General features: G+C 39.3%; 1 protein-coding gene across 1 annotated transcript in view; it reads left to right on the top strand.

The window, feature by feature from the left end:
• Positions 1 to 254: 254 nt before the first annotated feature.
• The window catches only part of LOC136863304 (CD63 antigen), a 129,476-nt gene continuing 115,755 nt past the window's right edge, over positions 255 to 13,975 (top strand). Inside the window, exon 1 of the mRNA XM_067139688.2 lies at positions 255 to 384. Coding sequence (XP_066995789.1) covers positions 322 to 384 — 63 coding nt within the window. The 5' untranslated portion in view covers positions 255 to 321. The remainder of the gene's footprint in view (positions 385 to 13,975) is intronic.

Here is a 13,975-nt window from a genome sequence, read left to right as displayed (position 1 = left end):
ATAAATGTGGTGGGAGGGAGAGAGATCATTTATATAATTTCATCTCGTGGATATCGCGACCTGACAGTTAAATTCTACCAGTAAGACTAATCCCGTGTCTTAGAAACGGGTCAAGAAGGGGCATTCATTTTGCACGGTGGTCATTAGCCAATGTAACCCGCACTGCTGACTGCGGTCATTGTCCGCACTCCGTTCCCATGGTGATGTTTTCCTTTCGTGCGAACCAATGAGGAGAGCTTGTGATGAGGGCGATCGAAGTAGTGAAGGCTTACTGCGTTCGTCGTGGCCTAGTCTGGTCACTGAATCTCAGCCCTAAGCACCATGGAGTCCTGCGGCATGGACATTGTCAAGTACTTGCTCTTCTTCTTCAACCTTCTCTTCACGGTAAGTTAATACTAAATCACCATCTCAAAGTCTGGCCAAAGGCGTGACTTTTAACCCTCGAAAACTTTCGTGCGCAGTTCACCGCACCAACTTGTTGGATCGCGTGTGGATAGTCTTCTTCCGTCTTTGTTCCATTCATCACACTTCTAATTGCGCTTACTTTTACAAGCGGAGAGCTTTGATTTTGGATTATAATCAATTGTGGGGCGATGTTCGGTCAGATTACGCAATGTCAATGTTCCTACTTGGGAAGGAAGATCTCGAGTTCCTTTCAAAATTTCTCACTACGAAGTCACAGACTCAGAAACTCGTAAGACCTGCAGCTTGCATGCTGCTCCATTCCTTCAGACTTTCCTCTTTAAAACAACCTGCTCTGTCACCAAGTTTGTTGAGAACAATCGTTAATTATTGTACTTGAAGTTGAGTTTAAGAAAGCACCTCTTACTCATGAGTAGAGCTCGGAAGTTTTGCTTAAATAGGCAGGCGAATAAGGACTTTACATTTAGGAAGTAGGCAGTAAAATAATTAAAATAGGCATTTATAATGACAAAAAATTGGGCATAGAAATATAAAGATGCTTTAATGTAGGCTAAGTTACACACATCTGCATCATATTTTAGTAGTTAATCTTACATCCCTCTGTGGGTGGTGATGATAGAATAGCGTCAACGGTATTCCCTGTCTGTCGTAAGAGGAAGCGACTGAAAGGGGGACCAGGGCCCTTCAACTTGGGAATGTGGGTTGGCGCCCACGGTCCCCTTGGCTGAGCCTGGCGTTCCTTCCACTTTCTTGTGTCAGGTTCCTCGCTCTTACCTTTCCTGTCTGAGCTCCCTTGGTCAATTCTTGTTCTTTTCCGACCCCGACTGTATTAGATTTGCGGGGCCCACGGAAACTTTCATTTTAGCGCTGTTCGTGATCCTTCCCTTTCTTTTGCCGAGACCTTCATTTTTCGAATATCGGACCTCTATCATTTTCCTTTTGATTAGTGTTATCAGAGGATGGTTATCAAATTGTTCTTCCTCTCAAAATAATCACCAACAGCACATAATTTTAGGTAGCAAGGACATGGCCTTACAACCCTCATATCATTTATGTAAATGTTATTTTTTATCTATTAAGCTAAAATGTTTTTCTTTGTTGTTATTATTATTATTATTATTACTAATGCAGTGGAATTATATAGTTTTTCTTTCCAATGATTAATTTTAATGTATAAATAACAGGAGATAATATCCGCAACAACTTAAAAAAGGCAAAAGAAAGGCATTAAGCTATAAAATAGGCTACGTAAGCTAAAATAGGCTAAAAAGGCAAAATAAAAACTGGTCCTACCGATCCCAAACGTACGAAAACATGTTTGTCTCTATGTTACACTTCGATATATCCACCTAGATAAAAAGAGGCATTTTGCCTAACTTCCGGGATCTACTCATGATTAACATAATGATTCTTCCATTATCCAGCTTTAATTCCAGGACGCCTCTCCAAATCCTACTACTAATTAAATAATAATAATAATAATAATAATAATAATAATAATAATAATAATAATAATGTTGGTTTCATGTATCGCTAACTACTATAATTTAACGTTTATGGAGACGCCGAGATGTCGGATTATTTTCTGCAGGAGCTCTTTTACGTGCCAGTAAATCTACTGACACGAGACTGGCTTATTTGAGCACTTTCAAATACCACTGGCCTGAGCCAGGGTCGAACCCGCAATCTTGGGGTCAGAAGTCCAGCACTTCTACTGCTGGACCCACTCAGCCTGATCAATTACTAACGGATATATTAAAGATAAAAACAACAAACTACACACGTATAAAATATGATATTCCCCCACAATTAGCATGGGCAGATAGTGAAGAGAAAGCAATAACGTCCTTGTAAACCTAATGGTCATTAGCGGAAGAAAGGCTGATCAGTTTATACATATCCTGCAGTGTAGGTGAGGAATGCCAAGAACTTGAATGAGAGCCTGGTTACAAGGAACCTGCCTGGAAGAATAATATGTTGGACCAGCTTAATGTTCCTGAACTATATATATATATAAAAGACTGTAGTTTTACGTGAATTTTGAGATTGTGGTCATAACCATGAGACCTCCAGCTTTATGTGGAATCCCAACCACAGGGAAGTGACTTTCAAATTAAAAAATACCTCTAGCATTGGCTAGGAATCGAACCGCTGCCGCCTCTATGAGAAGCCACTAATTGTTACTCGGCCAACACGTTACAATCTATATCCCGTGCTTCACTTTTCTTGAGTACAAATAGGGCACTCTTGAAAATAATATAAAATATTTAGGCAGAAACAAACTCAGAAAAATATCCAGTCTCCGAGCCAGAGGAATAAGCCAGAAGTAACTAAACTCACCAACACGGAGAGAACGAACCAACGCCCCTCTGCCCCGATGGCCTATACGCTGATCATTCAACCAGGGAAACTTGCTTCAGCTTATCCTACTTATTTATTATGGGATCACTGGAGCCGTTTTCACTAATTTTGGGGTTTGGTTGAGGTTTTAAGGCCGAATGGCCTTTCCCTTTTAAATTTCTTTTTATCGAAAGACAGCCTTGATTTTTAAACTACAGAAGTTTCTCAGGGGGTTGTCATAAGTGATACTGTTGTTGACGTTTTATTTGGGTCATAAGTCCATAGACCGGTGTGGTGAAGTCTCCTAACCATTCTATCCTGGTCTAACCTCTTCATTTCCTCATAACTGTTGCATCCAACATTCATTCTAATCTTTTTATCATATTCATGGCTTGGCATTCCCTTGCCTTTCTTGCCTACTAAACGTTCATTTCGAATCCCACCGTCGGCAGCCCTGAAGATGTTTTTCCGTGTTTTCCTATGTCAGTCTACGCAAATTCTGGGGCTGTACCTTGATTAAGGGCACAGCCGCTACCTTCCCAATCCTAGCTCTTCCTCCTCATTCCGTCGCCGAAACCCCTTGATGTGTCAGTGCGACTTTAAACCACTATCAGAAAAAACTTGGCTCAAAAACTCAATATGCAAGTCCTCGTGAAGTCAAGATGTGTTTTATCAATAATCCTCTTCTGGTCAAAATTTGCTAAATCGTTCTTCTCTCAGCAATTTGTTTAAATATATCTTCATTTGTAATCCGAACTACTAATTTCACCTACAAGATTCTGTAACACCACATGTTTGAATTTATGAAATAAATATGTTACATGTGTTTGTATCTTCGGGCTTTTTTGCTAGTTGCTTTACGTCGCACTGACACAGATAAGTCTTATGCCGACGATGGGATAGGAAAGGCCTAGGAGTTGGAAGGAAGCGGCCGTGGCCTTAATTAAGGTACAGCCCCAGCATTTGCCTGATGTGAAAATGGGGAACCACGAAAAACCATTTTCAGGGCTGCCGACAGTGAAGTTTGAACCCACTCTCTCCCGGATGCAAGCTCACAGATGCGCGCCCCCAACCGCACGGCCAATTCGGCCGGTAAAAAAAATGAAAACTTATTTTATAGAATGGCAAAAGTAAGCATTACAAGGGTTTAAATTAAATTAGTTTTGATAGTCTTAAATTAGTTGTAATAGTTAAATGTGTAGTCCGCCTCTATGGAGTAGTGGTTAGTGTAATTAGCTGCCACCCCCCGGAGGCCTGGGTTCCGATCCCGGTTCTGCCATGAAATTTGATCTGTGGTACGAGGGCTGTAACGGGGTCCACTCAGCCTTGAGAGATCACCTGAGTAGAAGGGGTTCAATTCCCACCTCAGCCATCCTCGAAGTGGTTTACCGTGGATTACCACTTCTCCTCCAGCCAAATGTCGGAATGGTACCTAACTTAAGGCCACTGCCGTTTACTTCCCTCTTCCTTCCAATCTTCCCATCCCTCCACAAGGCCCCTGTTCAGCATAACAGGTGAGGCCGCCTGGTTGAGGTACTGATCCTCCTCCCCAGTTTTATCTCTACCCAAAGTTTCACGTTCCAGGACATTGCCCCTGAGGCTGCAGAAGTGGGATTCCTCGCTGAGTCCGAAGGAGAAACCAACCCTGGAACGGTTTAAGAAGGAAATAAATTCAACATACTAATAAATTGCTACTATTTTACGTGCATGTCCCTTTTTTTTCATTTTAAACATGTATAGAACAAAAAGCACTCAACTAAATGTGAATTATACAACAAATGATAGAGTGATAAATAATTGTGTTACTGTAGGTTCACATAAAGAATACTTGTCACATTCCCCTGGATTTTTTTGTTCTGTTTTGAAATATGGCGAACCTAGCAGCGATAAAGCGTAGTTGCGAGATGGGGGTATAGAGTCTTTCAGCCTCGGGGAAGCATCGAGTTTCCTTAGCCCTCAAACTCTGAGTTGGAATGACCTGCCCTGCACAATTACGCAATAAATAGACCATAATTAAGTACCAAATATAAAACTAAATGCACATCTTAGTGTGTTGGAAATTATACTGTTCAGTTCATAACCCGTCCTATGCTACATTTAAAAGTTGCTGTTGTCTATCCTTCTTCTTCTACCGCTTTTCGCACACCCAGGTTGTCTATTTTCCCGGTCTAGAAAGCCTAGAATAACGGCCGAGAGGATCCGTCGTGCTGACCACACGGCACCTCGTAACCTGCAGGACTTCGGGCTGAGCAGCGGTCGCACGGTAGGCCATGGCCCTTCCGGGCTGTTGCGCCAATGGGAGGCCTTTCCATTTTACAGATGTAAACTGTGCTTAAGCTTTTCGATATACACAATGTTTGTTATTAGGTTTGTTATATGCGTGTTTATGTAACTTTATAAAGTTTTATCCGCACTACTAACCCTCTAACTCATAACATTACACATGAGGATACATGGTCGAGACATTTACACTGGACTTCTGCAATATCATTACATATGCAGCATGCTATTGAATATGTCTTGAAGGTATCGAATGTTGAATTATCAATACATGACAAATATTCTCCCAATGTAGACTTTGTCTCTGAAGTCTTTGGAGAGACTAAGGAGTCGGTGGAAGGCGATTTTTAGGCAGAACTTTTGAACTTGCTGTTTTCGTTGTATGATTGGAACGCATGAGCACTGTAAATATGCAGTATATTTTAAGGTACACTACGTTTCAGTTTTCAGGTTACATACGCGATAGCAAAAAATAAAATTAAAAAACGTCGATGGTCATTTGTAAACTATGCCAAATAGTCCACTCTTGGTCCAACCAAGCGGCTGCTATATTGTCGCTTTTTCCTACCCTCTCTCAATACGCTGAGCTCCGCGGAAAATTTCATTGCGTTTAATATCACTTTCCCCGAACCAAAATATGTTTACTTCATAAAATCAACAGTAGCGGCTTCCTATTTGGCACAGGCTAAGTGGTTGTGATTAAATAATTCATTAATATATTTGAAGTTACGTTCCTTTTTTGGTGGTTGTGATTAAATAATTCATTACTACATTTGAGGTTACGGCATTTCTTTGGTGTTCAGTATTTAATAATAACTAATGTTCCTGATTTTACGCTCCAAGGATTCCTTTTTATAGTTTTCGGAGACGTTTAAGAGCCAGAAACTTTGTACCGCAACAGCTGTTACGTGCCGTAAATATACAGACACGATGCTGGCGTATTTCAAGTGGTGGATCGAGCCGGGACCGGACCTGTGAACTTGGGCTCAGAAAGCAGCGCTCTACCATCAAAGCCACTCGGCTGGCTTGTTCAACATTTACGCGTTTAGTTAGTATATACTCTTACCGCTCTATAAAGTCTCTTTCTGATTTATTAAAAGTTACAGCGTTCATTTGACTGATAATTATATAGAATACCATCATGGCCTCGTTTTTTGAAGCTATATACTGTACTGTATATTCTTATGGAATAACAGAGAGCTTCAACCGAAAGTATAATGCGGGTTTTTATTTATGTTTTCAATAGACATGGATACGAGTCTTACAGGGAATATCCACTTCCATAAGAAATCGCGCACACAAGATTCACTTTATACGATAAATCTCATTTTGAATTAAAAAGAAAAACTTTCATGAGCATTATAGCTTATATGTCCTACAAAGACCGCGCCCACGACAATGCCAGGTGTATAAAAAGCGATGGAATAATAATAATAATAATAATAATAATAATAATAATAATAATAATAATAATAATAATAATAATAATAATAATAATAATAATAATATCCGCCTCTGTGGAGTGGCGGTTAGTGTGATTGGCTGACACCCCCGGAGAGTCGGGTTCGATTCCCGGCTCTGCCACGAATTCTTTCAAAAGTGGTACGATAGTTGAAACGGGGTCCACTCAACCTCGGGAGGTCAACTGAGTAGAAGGAGATTCGATTCCCCCCTCAGCCATCCTCGAAGTGGCTTTTCGAGGTTTCCCACTACTTACTCAACAGGCAAATGCCGGGATAATACCTAACTTAAGGCCACGGCCGCTTCCTTCCCTCTTCCTTGTTTATCCCTTCCAATCTTCCAATCCCCCACAAGGCCCTTGTTCAGCATAACAGGTAAGGCTGCCGGGGTGAGGTACTGGTCCTCCTCCTCAGTTAAATACCCCGACCCAAAGTCTTGCGCTCCAGAAAACTGTCCTTGAGACGGTAGAGGTAGGATCCCTCGCTGAGTCCGAGGGAAAAACCAACCCTGGACGGTAAATTGATTAATAATAATAATAATAATAATAATAATAATAATAATAATAATAACAATAATAATAATAATAATAATAATAATAATAATAATAATAATAATAGTTTTACGTCTCGCTAACTACCTGTTCGTATAGGGTTTTCAGTGAGAAGAATGAGAAGAGAAAGCCTGCGTGTGATCTTCGTAGGTATACTTCGTCCTCGACAGGCAATGGATACGCAACTTGAATAATGATAACTTCCTATATGACACATCAGACAGACATTGTTGACCATTACGTTGTTATTACATGGACTAGCACAAGTGCATCCGGCACGCCTTCTATGCATGTAGCATATTACGCAAGCTGACTTCGAGCAACCATTTTCTTATAAGTAGCATACGGAGCTTTAGCGTAAGGGTGTTTACATATCATACTGCTCGTCAGGCTTCAAGAGAAAATGATTGATTTCCCGATACGGCGTTACACTTAGATATTTCATCATGACGTAACCTCAGACCAGACTGTCACAATTACATACCACCGAGCTCGACAGCTGCAGTCGCTTAAGTGCGGCCAGTATCCAGTAATCGGGAGATAGTGGGTTCGAGCCCCACTGTCGGCAGCCCTGAAGATGGTTTTCCGTGGTTTCTCACTTTCACACCAGGCAAATGCCGGGGCTGTACCTTAATTAAGGCCACGGCCGCTTTCTTCCACTTCTTAGGCCTTTCCTCTCCCATCGTCGCCATAAGACATATCTGTGTCGGTGCGACGTAAAACAAAATAGCAAAAAAACATTTCTTTTGCTATGGCCTTTACGTCGCACCGACACAGATATGTCTTATGGCGACGATGGGATAGGCTCAGGAGTGGGAAGGAAACCGCCATGGCCATAATTGAGATACAGCCCCGCGGAACATGCAATCAAATGTATTTACGAGATATATGTATTATAAATATATAAATGAATCAGTAAATGAATAAATAAATAACATATTATGAAACTAGAAAGGAAGTCACCGGGGGGTGGGGTTCTTGGTTGTAGACATCCCTTAATGGAAAACAAGTGGCACAGTCAACAGTGGAGAATAATAAATCAGACTTAAAATGGCACACTACTTGGAAAAGGTTCGCCATCCCTGTTGTAGACTATGTTCAATAATATAATGCAACAAATTTTAAGGTCAAAAAAGCTATTTTTTTTTCGAAAATGTAGGCGTTCCTTACGTATATCCACCTCCTGAATTCGAAAATGTTACTGGAAACATTGTATCATCTAGTCTTTGCACAAATCGCGTAAATTTGTAAGTAAAGGTAATGATATTTAATGATATAATAACATTCTGATTGATATTCTGAGCTTCACATGGTGTTATAGTGTTTATTATAATACACAACATAATATAAAATGCAAAAACGGTGGCCCCGAAAGTTGGAATTGGTTCCAGGGGACGAACATATCAAGTGTGACCCTCTAGTGAAAGAGACAAGAATACACTTGCCACCTCTGCACCTCAAACTGGGCATAATTAAGCAGTTTGTCAGAGCATTACCTAGGTGTGGCAACTGTTTCAAATATCTATGTAACAAGTTTCCCAACTGGCCAGATGCTAAGTTGAAGGAGGGCGTGTTCACTGGTCCCGAAATTCGGAAAATAATGCTAGATGAAGATTTCCTTCATTCAATGAATGCCGTGGAGCGAGAAGCCTGGACTGTCTTTAAGTGTGTGGTTCAAAACTTCCTGGGAAACAATCGTAGCCCAGAATATGTCGACATAGTGGAGAACATGCTGACGAAGTTGAAAATGCTGGGATGCTCAATGAGTTTGAAGTTACATTTTTTACATTCTCACCTTGTCTTTTTTCTTACAAACCTGGGTGCTATAAGTGAGGAATAGGGCGAAAGGTTCCATCAGGATATAAAGGACATGGAACGACAATACCAGGGAACTTGGGATGTTCGGATGATGGGCGACTACTGCTGGATGCTTCATCGTGAGCACACAGAAATGCTCCATAAGAGGAAAAGCAGGGGCCACACAATGACACCTAAGAAAGCACGGAATGAATTACGTTAGTGCACGTTTTCTACCATTTTCTCTGTATGCATCAGTTCAATGTGTGCATATTTCAATATGTTGTTGGTTTAAACTTGTATTCTACTTCAGCGTGATTCGTGTGCCATATATATGTAGCCTACTACTTCAATAAGTGACATAATTATTAGCATAGTATATGTTTTGTGCCAAAACTGTGGGTGATACGATACTTTCAGCGTCATCTTCGAATTCAGGAGGCAGAAATACACAAAGTACACCTACTTTTGTGAAAAAGTCTTTTTTTTTACTGTTGCACTGTGTAATCTTTGCTAGTGGCTTTACGTCGCACCAACACAGATAGGTCTTATGGTGACGATGGGAAAGGAAAGGCCTAGGAGTTAGAAGGAAGCGGCCGTGGCCTTAATTAAGGTACAGCCCCAGCATTTTCCTGGTGTGAAAATGGGAAACCACGGAAAACCATCTTCAGGGCTGCAGACAGTGGGATTCGAACGCACTATCTCCCGCACGGCCAACTCTCCCGGTTGTAATCTTTGCAGTTGTAACACTATGCAGACTTCAGTAACTATTTTCGTCAGTTCTACTTGTCTGACAGTGAAATAAATGTATCGCTGAATGGGACTGCGACAGAATTACAGTAGGTATAGTTTAATTTAAAACCGAGCAAGTTGGCAGCAAGTACGACAAGAAGTGTTTGAGGAAATCAAACCCATTAATACCGGAAACATTTAATGTCTTGACAGAAGGATTATAACTGGACGTTTTAAATATCGACACTTCAAATATTTTAAGTCGTAACCGGTACTGACCAGTACTGCAGGAAACCACGTAGCGGGAAGTAGTTTGAATTTCAAGTCAATCTACAGTATATACATGTGTACAGGAAGTGACTGTTCTGGTACATAGTTTGATTTGTCGGTGGTCGCAGGTGCCATAGTTTCAAGTTCAGACAACGTCTCATTCTGAGAGCTCCTATGTTCTTCCGGCGGTAGTGCGTGCCAAATATTGGAGCAAAAGTTCATTTTGTACTGTTATTATTCAGAAGTGTAGCTCGTTCAGATTAAACTGTTTTGGTGATGTTGAATGTCATGAATTCGGTCACAGTGTTAATTAGTATGTGTTAAGTGAGCACTGATTTTAATATCGTTCGAGGTCTCTCCATCCAGTAGCGTCATATGTATATGATCACAGGAGCACGTGAACACCAACATTATTTCGGTGACATCACATTTAATAATTATTTTGCAAAAACAACATTTAAGTATCATTTTATTGGATTCAGTTGTTATTTTTAAATGTACGTTCCCGCTGTGCAAGCATTTAAATATAGCGCTGCTGCCAAACGATCACAGGTCAGTGAGGACTACATAGTTTGGCAGTTTGCATAACTGGGATGTGTAGGAGGAATGCTGCTTGTATTGGAATTCGGAGCACAGATTTTGTGTGATCCTGGCCTGAAGAAGTTTATATTGTCAGCATTTGTCACGGCCACATGCTATATGACCACACTTGTGAATATGGTCAAAACATTACCGCTAGTGTTTACTATTGGAGTTAACACGTGCCAGCCTGTGATTGTGATTTGAAAGTTGAGGTATAGGAGTATTATATTCCTACCCTAACTTTGTTGCCAGTTTTTTGTAACTTAGTGAATGACTATAATTATTTAGTGAATTGGAGGGGGGGGGGGGTTAGCGTATTGATGAGTATGTTTAATAAATAAGAGCTGGTACCATTTAAAACATCGCGGAGTAATTTCGGGAGTGAAGGTTGCAGTATTATTCCTGTTGCTGCGTGTGCACGGTTTGTGTATTATACATATTATTGAAGCATAGTTTATATATATATATATAAAAGAACTTGTCTTGACTGACTGACTGACTGACTGGCTGACTGACTCATCATCGCCGAGCCAAAACTACTGGACATAAAGAAATGAAATTTTGAGGATACATTTATATTACAATGTAGGTGCTCGCTAAGGGAGGATTTTTGGATATTCCGTCGCTAAGGGGGTGAAAAGGGGGGTGAAATTTTTAAATGAGTGTATCTGTATCTCAAAACTTTAAAAGTTTACAGATCTAACTATTGGTATTTAGAATCTCTTCTAAAAATAAAGAAACACGCATTTCTTTATTTTCGGAAAATCCCAATAGGAGGGGTGAAAAAAGGGTGAAAAACTGGTTGAATGCCTTTAATGAGGATACTTATATCTGAGAAACTGAAGACATTACAGACGTGAAAATTTGTATTTGGGATCTCCTTTAAAAATAAATAAACACGAATACATTGTTTTTGAAAAATCCAATTAATGGGGAGTGAAAAGGGGAGTGATTTTAAAATGAGTGTATCTATATCTCAAGACTTTAAATGTTTACAGATGTAAAAATTTGTATTTAGAATCGCCTTTAAAAATGAAGAAACACGTATTTTTTGGTTTCCGGAAAAACCAATAGGAGGGGTGAAAAGGGGTTGAATGCCTTTAATCTGGATACCTATATCTCAGAAACTGAAGATATTACAGACCTGAAAAATTGTATCTGGAATCTCCTATAAAAAAAAGAAACACGTATTTTTTGTTTTTGGAAAATCCAATTAATGGGGGTGAAAAGGGGGGGTGATTTTTAAATGAATGTATCTATATCTCAAGACTTTGAAAAGTTCACAGTTGTAAAAATTGGTATTTAGAATCTCCTTTAAAATAAAGAAACAAGTATTATTTGTTTTCAGAAAATCCCAATAGGAGGGGGTGAAAAAGGGTGAAGAAGCGGTTGAATGCCTTTAATGCGGATACTTAATTCTCAGAAAATGAAGATATTACACACCTGAAAATTGGTATTTGAATCTCATTTAAAAACAAAGAAATACGTATTTTTTGTTTTAGGAAAATCCAATTAATGGGGATTAAACGGGAACGACAAATTGGGGTGAATTTTTAGAAAGATTATAACTACAGTGTATCTCAGAAACGTAAAAAGTTACAAACGTAAAAATTGCTATTTGGAATCCCCTGCAAAGGTAAAGAAACAAAGGTGACTTATTTTTGGAGACTCCACTTAATGGGAACTAAAAAGGGGATGAAATTTTAAAATGAGCATTTCAACAGTGTATCTCAAAAACGTAATATGTTACAGAAGTGAAAAATGTTATTTTTATCTCTATTACAAATGAGGAAACGTGTATTTTTTGTTTTCGGAAAAACCGCTTGGTTGGGGAGTGGAGGTAAGAGTGAATGTAAAAGGGGTTGAATTCTTTTAATTAGGATACTGATATCTCAAAAACAGAAGATTTTACAGACGTGAAATTTGGTATTTGAAATCTCCTTTAAAATAAAGAAATACGTAGTTTCCGTTTTCGGAAATCCACTTAAAGGGGGGGGGGGTTAATTGAAAAATTAGTTGAAATATTTGTATGAAGATACCATTATCTCAAATACATTGGTATTTGGAATCTGCTTTAAAAGTAAAGAAACGCGTATTCTCGGAAAAATCCAATGAAGGGGGGCGTAGGTGACAGAATTGAAAAATTAATTGAATTAATTGTATGTGGATACGTACATCTAATAAAAACTAAAGGTAATAAGACGTGAAAATTGGTATTTGTATCTCCTTTAAAAACAAAGAAAAACGTGTTTCGGGGGGGGGGGGGAATAATCTCGGGAGGCGGGGGTGAAAAGGAGTTGAATTCCTTTTATGAGGACACATATCTCAAAAACTGAAGATGGTAGAGTCGTGACAATTGGTATTTAGAAGACCCTTTACTATTAAAGAAGAAGTATTTTTTGTCGGAAAATTCACTTCGAGGCGGGGGGGGGGGGATGAAGTGTGAAAGGAAGTGAAAAAAGTGAATTATTTTTATGGGGATACTCATATATCAAAACTGAAGGTAACAGGCGTGAACATTGGTATTTGAAATCTCCTTTAAACATGAAGAAACACGCCTTCTTTTATGTTGGGACAGTGGGAGGGGTAAATGAAATTAACGTCGGTGGGGGTGAAAAAGTAGTTGAGACAAATTTATATTACTGTTCATAATGAACTTATTCTGATCATAAACCGATCATTTTTTATCTTTCTTGGGTTCGTTGCCAAGAAACATCTTTTCCTTTGGAGAAATTAAAGTTATAATACAGTAGATTCTCCTAGCATATAAATAAAAATTTAAACACATTTGAAATAAACCATAGGAATGATATTGACCGTGCAATTGTTCGCATCTATAATAAGGTCAATAATGCACGCAAGTATATAATTCGTATCGCCAGAAATTCCGCGCACTTGCCTACGCGCGACAATGGTGCTGGTCACATTTTCAGTAATGACAATGGCAACAGATGTAATTTACAGACAAGTAGCGTCTTGTATCTTGCTACGGGGTCCAGAACATCAATTAATAATAATAATAATAATAATAATAATAATAATAATAATAATAATAATAATAATAACAATAATAATAATAATAATAATAACCTAAATTAAACTAATATCACACACCCTAATAATAATAATAATAATGTTCTGGACCGTCGTTAAAATGTGCGGACCGCGCTGGAAACGGGTCCTGGCCGGGTAATGACTACGAATGCAGTCCGTCTCCGGGTTCATTACCGCCAAGGCACCCAGGACGACACCACACCGGATCTCCTCAAGGATTTGATCCATATTAAAAATGCTTACAGGAAAAGATGGCAAAGATTTAGGGACCCAACTGACCGCGTGGAGTACCTGGACCTAGCCCGTGAAGTACGAAATCGATTACTGGAAAGAAAGATTGAAAAATGGGAAGAACTTTGCCGTAATCTTGCAGAAAACGAGTCAGATCGCGAATTTCGGCGGATTATATATAAAACGTTAAGCATTTAATTATAAATTTCAGTATAATACCGTAGCGAAGCACGGGTACCTTGCTAGTTTCTTTAT

This window comes from Anabrus simplex, chromosome 2, assembly GCF_040414725.1.
Source record: "Anabrus simplex isolate iqAnaSimp1 chromosome 2, ASM4041472v1, whole genome shotgun sequence".
NCBI classification, from domain to species: Eukaryota; Metazoa; Arthropoda; class Insecta; order Orthoptera; family Tettigoniidae; genus Anabrus; species Anabrus simplex.
Note: the sequence above shows the minus strand (reverse complement) of the source record. Positions and strands in the feature narration are given on the sequence as shown.